The sequence below is a fragment of the Hippoglossus stenolepis genome, chromosome 9, assembly GCF_022539355.2.
Source record: "Hippoglossus stenolepis isolate QCI-W04-F060 chromosome 9, HSTE1.2, whole genome shotgun sequence".
Classification (NCBI taxonomy): domain Eukaryota; kingdom Metazoa; phylum Chordata; class Actinopteri; order Pleuronectiformes; family Pleuronectidae; genus Hippoglossus; species Hippoglossus stenolepis.
The window spans coordinates 24,215,141-24,224,765 of NC_061491.1; the positions used below are offsets into that span (position 1 = coordinate 24,215,141).

At 44.4% G+C, this 9,625-nt stretch overlaps 1 protein-coding gene across 1 annotated transcript; it reads left to right on the forward strand.

Annotated features, from left to right (window-relative positions):
- The first annotated feature begins 2,707 nt into the window (after positions 1-2,707).
- LOC118115218 (calmodulin-regulated spectrin-associated protein 1-B) lies at positions 2,708-9,112 on the forward strand. Its single transcript, XM_047341286.1, has 9 exons — positions 2,708-2,798; positions 3,625-3,887; positions 4,177-5,529; positions 5,740-5,876; positions 6,427-6,623; positions 6,898-7,000; positions 7,139-7,230; positions 7,387-7,505; positions 7,623-9,112. Exons 1-9 carry the CDS (start codon positions 2,708-2,710, stop codon positions 7,896-7,898), a joined length of 2,631 nt encoding a protein of 876 aa, XP_047197242.1. The 3' UTR covers positions 7,899-9,112.
- The last annotated feature ends 513 nt before the right edge of the window (positions 9,113-9,625 follow it).

The following is a 9,625-nucleotide window of genomic DNA, read 5'->3' on the forward strand; positions in this document are numbered from 1 at the left end:
TTGGTTGTTTTACAAAGGTCCGATATCGCTCATCCATTGCATGAATAATTAATGCTTCATGTTTCTGTTGTTTCTTCTAGAAACATGTGCGACTTCAGAACCATCATCCAATACAAATACAGTGTGCACGCTCATCACTGTGATAGGTGAGTATATTCTATATCTATGTTTATTAACAACTAGACAACTTTCTCTCTGACACCTCTCTCCTCTGCAGTGGTCCTGTGTGTGGCGCTGTGTGTGTTGTGTTTCTTGGCCGTGCAGCACCGGAGGAAACGCAGCCACAAAGCTGTGACGCCTGGTCGACCGAAAGAAGAGAGAAACGAGTCTGAAGCAACGAGAAGATGGAGTCATGATGATTCTGCAGGACGCTCAGAGAACAGAGACCCAGAGGAGGCCTGGAGGAGGCCGTTCACTGGAGTCCGAGCCAAGTCGGCTAACGCTATTCTCTTCATCTCTCCTTCTGGTGTGTGTGGGGACGGTACAGTGTGGACTGTGCAAAATGACCTGGAGGCTCAGTCACAAGACGCAGAGAACCGAGGAGACGCAAAGAAGAAACTGGAAAATGAAGCAGAAGCAACAAGTGGAAATCAGGCAGAAAACATAAGTGAGAAAAACAAGAAACAATCTGATGACGACAACAAGATGGATGAAAACCCTCAGTGTGTTTCTGTCGGCGCTGACACTGAACCTTATCTGAGCATCGGCACCAATCAGAACCAAACGAATCCTGAGAATCTCAAGCAGTCCACTGACGGTTCAGGTCAAAGGTCACAGTTGGGGAAGGTGATGGGGAGGATTTCCACCTGGCCTCCGACCGCAATTCAGTGGCAGGAAAGATGTCAAATGGAGGAGGAGGGAAATGAGACGGAGAAGTTCCCTGGTGAAGTGAAGAAGACTGGAAACAAAGTGGAGCATCCCCCCAATTCTGACAAGAAGGAAGAGGAAATGGAGCAAAATCAAATAGAAGATTTAAGAACTTCTCAAAACCAAGATTCTCAGGAAACATCTGCACGTCTCATGAAACCGAGTCACACTCAGTCCTCAGAACCAAATTACAAGACCTCATCTTTCAGCGAGGCCCCGGCCCACACGGACATAAAGCAAGAGGACCCGGCCTCAGCGAGACGGACGAGTCGTAAGACCCCAAATCCAGACCCTAAATCTGCAGGAAATCCCGGGCACAAGGCCTCCAGCCAATCAGAGCAGAGGAATGAACCAAAACCAGCTGTGACGAGCAGACAGGGGGCAGAAAACAGAAGCACCGGCTCAAAGGCTCCCTCTGGTGGAGCCTCGCCAGATGACGCAACGCTGCTGTATGGCAACGAGTACGCCTTCATGGACCTGCTGCACGAGGTCGCCCAGAACAACGGCCGCTGGACACGAGAGAGGCGGAGACAGACACATGTCAACAAGCAGCGGCGTTAGTTAAGACTCTGGCACAAGAACAAGTTTTGTAAACAGGTCGTGATGTTTAGTTTTGCAGTTTTACCCGAGCATTCTTTAAATTAAATGAAATGATTTATTTTAACTGCAATTGTGTGAGATCAAATCAGCACTTAAAATTCATTCACTTTCTTGGTAAGCGTTGAATGAAGAGATGGACATGACTGATGAGAGTCCATTAAAGGGACACTCAGGTGATTTGGGGTTTCCCTTCAATTAAATCCGGGGATTAAGAAGAGACGCATCAAAACAAGAACCGTCCCAATCAAAGCAGCAGAGACTGAGATATCCTGATTGTTTCACCTCTGGTGTGCGTGAAGCTCCAGAAACACAGGATCCTACATTTCCTATAATTACCTCTGCTCAGGAAGTTGTTTTCATTGCTGTCTGTCTGTAGTTCAGCCAGATTACTCAAAAACTACAGACGTTTTGTGGAAGAAAGAAGAACCCGTTCAATTTGGGAGCGGAATCCAGGAATGGTTGAATTCAGTCTTTAAAAAGCAAGTAAGCAGATTACAAAACATGGATTATTTCTTTCAATTTTGATCATGAATGTAATTAGCAAGATATTTTACAGCTGACAAATAAAATTACAGCTTCAAAAAATGGTTGTTAAGTTTGACTTCCTCTTCTTCTTTGTTTGGTTTATTGGTTCGTGGCAACGTTAAAGGGATAGTTCACCGAAAAATGAAAATTCACTCATCTACTCACCATTAAGCCGATGGAGGGTGGGTGAAGTGTTTGAGTCCACAAAACACTTCGTTTCGAGTCGAATATGAATATTGTGGCTTGTGGACAATTAGATGACAACACACGAGCAGTATAGAGCCATGTTATGTTTTCTCTGTTTTACTACGTCTGAAGAAGTGGTCACCAGTTACTTCAATTGTATTGGAAGTGTTTTGTGGACTAAAACACTTCATCCACCCCTTTACTGTCATAACAGCGAGTAGATAATGAGTGAATTAAAATTTTTCTGTGAACTATCCCTCTTAGGTGCATTACCACCATCTACTGCCATCTACTACCTCCAACGCTGAAGGTACGCATTGATATGAGAGAGATCAAAGACATCAAAGTAAAGCATAAAAGCACCTTGACTCGATGTGACACAGTTTTAAGAAAACAGTAGTTAAGAAGACACAGTAGATGGTGGTAACGCATCTTGAGAGGTTGAAAGTTAATCTACTTCTTTAAGGATGGATGTTGATGTTGATGTGGGGGCAATTTCTGGAGAGAGGTCAATATGACTGGGGTAGCAATGGATGTTACAGCATTTGACATGTATGACTACGGCAGAGCAAAAATAGCTGCCAACCTCCGGTGGCTGTTGACAAAAGCCTATGGCACCGGTAAGTCATATAAATTCAGGTTAAAGCTTTTTTACAACCCAGTTTCTGTCGAGGAGGAAGAGGAGTAACCCAGCACCGATGGTCTCTGGCAACGCAGCCTTTATTTGTAACAGTGCTACAAGTGATTTACATCAACAACAGTGAACAGTGAACAAACATGCTACACAGAGGGTTAGGGGCGGAGGGTGATGCCAAATCATAAAATAGATGAAAGACAAGCCCTCTTCCTAAACCCTGGTCCTGCTCCCGGTGTCACACAATAACACAAATGCAAGCTGCCTGTCTGATAACTAACTGCACCTCATTTAAACAAATTTAGGCCCGTTTGATTTTCACCCCATTTATTACATCTAAATGTTTTCCCCTGGAATTTAGACAGAGAGCTGTGCAGCTCTAATGTCATGTTTTGATGTAATACATTTATACTATAGATTTATACTTCAGCGTAATATTTTCCAACATATTTTAGATGTTTCTCAAAGCCTAGTTTGTTTTCACCTCACTTGTGCACTTCAGCTTTTGTGTTTGGTCCATTCTCATCCACAAATCTTGCTGGGAGTAGCTGCCTTCCTGTTTTTGTGAGCAGGAGTTTGCTGACGAGTGGCTCCCTTGATCCCGTCAGTCAGAGCAGACGCTAAGAACACATCACATACACACACAGAGAGCTTACACTGTGTTGCTGGAGCTCAGCTGAGTTCAGAACAGATTAAAACAGAACTAGCTATCCCATTTATCTTGTCTTCAATGTAGGTCACAGTTTGAAAGCTAAACTGAATATATCACATTATATGCCACAGGGTTCACGTAGCCACTCTCTCCATTGCAGACCATATTCCAGAGGACTTAAGGGACCCGTTCTACACAGATCAATATGACCAGGAACACATAAAGCTGCCTGTCATACGCCTACTGCTGTCCTGTGAGCTCTACTGCCGTGTCTGCACCCTCATCCTCAAGACGGAGCAGGCAGTGTCTCTTCAGTCCCACCTGTCCTTCATCCAGGCCCTGTCCAGAAAGGGGATTTATGTCGTGGACAGTGACGATACGCCCGTCACAGATGGAGACCTGGCCTGTGTGCCCATCAAAATGGTGAGTAGATGTCCTCATTGATGCCTCGGTTGTAAATCATCATCTTTGTTCTCAGTGTAAAATACTTGATCACAAACTTAAGCTTCTGCTCTGGGTGAAGATTATGTCCATAATATTGATATGTTTATACTAGTTCTAGTACTTACATTATCCAAAATGTTCAAACCCAGAGAAACCCCCAATTTTGCCTTTTAAATGCGTCGTATCCGCTTTACCTGTGGCTTTGCCCTTTTTTTTGTGAATTCAATGAAATTGAATTGTCCTCTGTTTCTCTTTCTCTCTCTCCCAGAGTGCCCACATGGCCATGATTGATGCCCTCATGATGGCCAACACAGTGATGAATAGCGCAGAGAGTGTCCGCAAGACCTCCTTCGCAGAGCGTAAAGCCCAGCAGCAGCTCTGTGGCAGCTCCAGAAGGAGCACCGCAGATGGATCAGAGAACAGCGGGCCCTCCTGGAGGCTTTCAAGAGTCCAGAGCCCCTTCTCACCCGTGGGAGGATACTCTCCTACAGGTGACGGTAGCGGTGGTGTCCTGCTACACATACATCTGCAGAAGCAACAAGCCATTGAGCACCAGAGGGAGAAAAGTGAAGTGCTGTCGGCGAGGCAGAAGCTGGGAAAGGCAGCTGTCCTGCACAAAGGTGGAGGCAAGAGTGACTCTTTACCCAGTCCGCTTAAGGCCGGCATCTCTAAAGAAGAGGTCAATGGAGAAAAAGGACCATCAAATAAAGATGGCTTATGTGTAGAGGCCCTGAGGGGGGACAAAGAGGTGGTGGGAACCCCCCCGCCCGGTGCCATAGAAGCAGATAAGAAAGGAAGCAGTGGCAGCTTCTACCTTGAGGAAGAGTTGGACCTAAGCGAGTGCAGCCGCTCCATTGAGCTGCTGAACGACGCCATCGGCAGCATCCAGCAGCAGATGATGCAGATGTCACTACAACAGGAGATGTTGATGAAACAGAATGTACAGTCGCCCCCTGCTGGTGCAGCCCTGCCTCCTCCTCAGGCTAGTGACAAGAACAGTGACCCTAAGTCGGGGGCCAGCTTTCATTATGTGGAGCAATGCTCTGGCAGTAACACCGCCCCCACCAGGAAACCCCCCAAGCTGAGCTCAGGCCGGAGCTCCAGATCCAAACCATCAGATCTAAAAATAGCCAAGGAGCAAGTCCGGCAGGTGTCCAGGACCCTCACCCCCACAAAGAGTGGGTCAGAGACTTTACCACATATGAGGCATTTAGCCGGGGGCAGGTCCCCAAGGGCCGAGCAGCCCGGCAACCCCAGAACCCCCACAGCAGGAGAGACAATCGACAGGCCGGGCTCTGGCCACATTCGGAGCGCCACCTTCAGGCTTCATGACGAGGCAAACATGCGTCTGCCAACCCGAGTGGACCTGACGGCAGTGACGGCCTCAGAAGTGTCCTTTGACGACTGCCTGTCCAGCACCCTGAGGGAGCCTGAGCTCAACTCTTCAGACGGTTCGGGGAAAGAGAACATCCCATCAGAGGAGCTGCAGCGCAGCAGATCCCACCTGATCGAGGTCGATCTGTCTGAGCTGAAGGATCCTGAGGAAGAGGAGGGTGCTGAGTATAACACAACAGAAGGAGGGGATGGAGAGCAGAAGTCAGGCCTGGGCTTCTTCCTCAAGGTAATGTTTGTTTATAGGTTTTTTTGTAATTGATTTAGTCCTAATTTCAATTATGATAATTTCATGGCTGATTCCATTTCAGTTTACAAGGGTCGGAAAAAAAACTATTAAAACTATTCTTAAACGAATGATTGACTACTTCACAACAAAATAAAAGATCGATCATTACTTTTCAAATGATAAAACATTGTTCTTTGTCTCGTGTTGTAGTTCGAGCAGAAGCCCGAGGATGAGCTTGAACAGAAAAGAGCAGCGTTCTTGCTGAAGCAGCAGAAAAAAGCTGAGGAGGCTCGACAACGTAAACAACAGCTCGAGGGCGAATCTGAGCTGAAACGAGATGAAGCAAGGTAACTCCTTTTTACCAGCATTAAAGGAATAGTTCACCCAAAAATGATAATTCACTCATCATCTTCTCAGCTCTATGCCGATGGAGGTGGTGGGTGAAACGTTTGAGTCCTTAAAACACTGCTGGAGTTTCCGGGGTAAACAGTGGAGCAGCCGATTCCAACACAACTAAAAAAATTATGTCCGCTGATATCTTCCGACGAGGAGCATTCAGGGGCCGTCAGAGATGCTAACGTCTGCTAGCTTAGACACTTCTGGTGGACTTTTAGGCATGCATTTGAATGTTCAGGCTTGTGGACACTTGGATGACACCACACGAGCAGTATGGAGGATGTCAACTTTTTTATTCTGTTGTTTTTTTACGTCTGAAAATAGTTCACTAATTTCTTGAGTTGTGGACTCAAACACTTCACCCACCACCTCGATCGGCATAGGGCTGAGTAGGTAATGAGTGAATTATCATTTTTGGGTGAACTATTCTTTTAACTTCAGGATTCAAATGTTGTTGTACCAAAAAGATGCTAACAAGCAGGCGTTTGATTTCTACACCAGACGGAAGGCCGAGGAGGATCGTCAGCGTAAAGAAGAGAAGAGGAGGAGGCGGGAGCTGCTGAAGCAGGAGTATCTGCAGAGGAAGCAGCAGGAGATGTTTCAGGGACTTGAGAAGCAGAAAACACAGAAACACAGTCAGAAGCCGGGGCTCAGAGAGGAATCCTCCAGTGACACTTTCTCCCAGTGCTCTTCTACACGTGAGACATCACCAGTTTGACATTTAGCTGAAGCTCCATTTACATTTTCTATTTAACTACAATAATCCCATATGTTCAGTTTCAGTTCAGTTATTACGTCACATTACATTTGATTTACACGTTACTTAATATATTGAATTATTGGAGCATTTCACATTAAGTATATTTAATACAACTTATTGTATTTAAGATTTAGAGGCAACTTCTAGACACACAGTAACTCATTACTTGTTTGAAATGTTTTTTAAATGTAGTTTTCTTCTGTTTGTTACAGCCGACAACCTGAGCTCTGCCCAATCAGGATCCAGTCTGTCTCTGGGCTCCGCCCCGACCAACCAGGCCGACAGCGTCACCTCCGGAGGAGCTGGCTCTCAGCGGTAAGCTGCTGCTCACAGAGGATCTTTTATTTACTTGTAATCTTGTGCTGAAGTCTTTTCTACAATTTTACAATTTTATTTAATTTCTGTTTACGATAAATTTCATCATTGTTCGGCCTGGACTTCCTTTCATTCCAGCTGTGGCACTGGAAAGTGGTTTCTAGGACGACGTCACAACAGTCGATCTTCAGAAGGACACCGGGAAAACGGCTCCACTGCTGAATACACTGGTGAGTGCACAGATTATCAGCTGATATCACATGTTCCTGTTACAGCAGCCCCCCCCGATTGTGTTTCTTCACTCTTCTGATCATATTCTGATTGCTTCTTTTCTTCTGTTATGTGTTGTATAATAAATTGTGTTGTGGCTGATGTTCCTCCTCCAGGTCCCAGGCTGTTCAAGGAGCCCAGCACCAAGTCAAACAAGAAGATCATCCACAACGCCATCTCTCACTGCTGCCTGGCCGGCAAAGTCAGCGAGCCCCAGAGGAACCAGATCCTACAGGTACGGACTCACTGATGATGTGTATTTCATGAAATGTAAGGGGAAATTTAGTTGTTTGATCGATGAGTCTATCAATAAAATTATTAATTAACCATTTTCTAACTCCTCGTTTACCAGGAGCTGGAGAAGTGCGAGTCCAACCACCTGATGATCCTGTTTCGTGACGCCGGCTGTCAGTTCCGAGCGCTCTACTCGTACCACCCCGACACCGAGGAGAGCAAGAAGCTGACCGGCACCGGACCCAAGAGCATCAGCAAGAAGATGATCGACAAGCTGTACAAGTACAGCTCCAACAGGAAGCAGTTCACCGTCCTTCCTGGCAAGACTGTGTCGGTGAGCGTGGATGCCCTGACCATCCACAACCACCTGTGGCAGGTCAAGAGAAGTGTATAGCAGGAGGTTGTGTTAGAAGCACCAGACACAGTAGCTGCACCTTGACGTTGGCTGCAAAGAAGAAGAAGCAGAAGAAGCACGATGTCCCCTTGGGAATATCATCGAACCTGCAGAGCCCCTTGACTCCGCCCCCCCAGCCACTGCTTGAGGAAATCATGGAGCCACCCTTACACACGCGCCGCCAGTTTGATATACGCGGAGAACCCAACTGTTTCAAGACTGCAAACATTATAATTCAAATGATCTAAATAAATATATACACATTTATTATGTTAAAAAAGCCATATGCCTGCACAAAACAACCAAAAAGTGAAGACATATTTTTTTGCTTGTTCCCATAACACCCCCCCCCATAATGTGCTAAATTCATTATGTGTAAACTCAAATGACCTTTTTAAATAATTAAATGAAAATAAACACTGTGGTCAACTGTGTTATAGACTAAAGTTGTGCCATAGAAGATGAATGAGGTTCTACACATTTGATAAATCATTTGTTTGAAAGGTGTCGAGTCTGTTCACCTTGGTTTTGAGCTTGTTTGTCTAACTGATTTGAAAATATGAATTTTGCGCTGAACACTGGGTTTTCTGGTACAAAGCTTTACTCACATTACACTGAATCTAGAGTCATTCAACATTATTAACATTTACTTAATGTGAGATGCTCCAAAAATATATTAAATAACTTGTTTCCTGTTCTTGCAATGAGGCAAAGGCACAATGTCATAATCATAATGGGCATAATCAGAAGATACAGAACAAGCTGAGTCATCGTGCTAACCACCACCTGCATGCTAGCTAGCGGTTAACTCGGTTTACACGTGTTTTTAAACAAAACAAAAAGCTCAGCAACTTTGTTCTGCTTCTACAAAAAGAGATAAACATGATACTTACAAATGGTTTCCAAGGCAACAACGTAGAGAGGACAAACTGCAGCAGGAGGAACAGTGGCACCCTTAATTAAGTCTGGTGGCAATGCCCTGCTCCAAGCTTCTCCCAGAAGGGGGCAGTATGATACACAGGTGTCTGCTGGACATGGACAACCTTCCTTTAATTCTATCTGATTAATTATTGATCAGATAGAAAATGTGTTACACTGAGTCACTTGATTTTTCTGATGTGTGGAAATATGTTTGTATAGAAGTAAAACTGTTGAGGCAGCATTGTGTTTTTTTTATTATCATGATCAGTGTGAAACAAAACTAAGTGATTTTCAAAGCAGTTGACAAAAATATTTTAAAATAAGTTTCCTCTCAAGAGTTTTTTTTCTGGTAAAAGCATTAAAATTAAAGTAACAATATATATTTTTTAAAAGGTTTAAACTGTGGGAATCATATCTCACACTTGAATTAAAATGTATGACATGTCTGCTCCGTTTTTCTGTCGTAGTTCTGACATACTTGACATGAAGAATCACCAATAAAAAACTACCTTATTTATTTCAGTTTTTTCTGTAATCGTATTCATTAATTTTACTAATAACTGCTAGGTACACGCACTTAGTGTCATCCTAAATTGTTTATAGTATTTGACCTACAGATGGCGCCACAGCTGCATGATAATTATGAACTATAACTCAGGGTCACGACTCTGTAAAAAATATATTTTCTGCGGCACTGAGGCACCTGTCTGCAGGATTTTCAATGATTTAATGTGTTTTGATACAGATTTAAGTGTTTCAGCTGTGAATATTAATATAAACATCACATTTGGACGAATGTGTGGCCT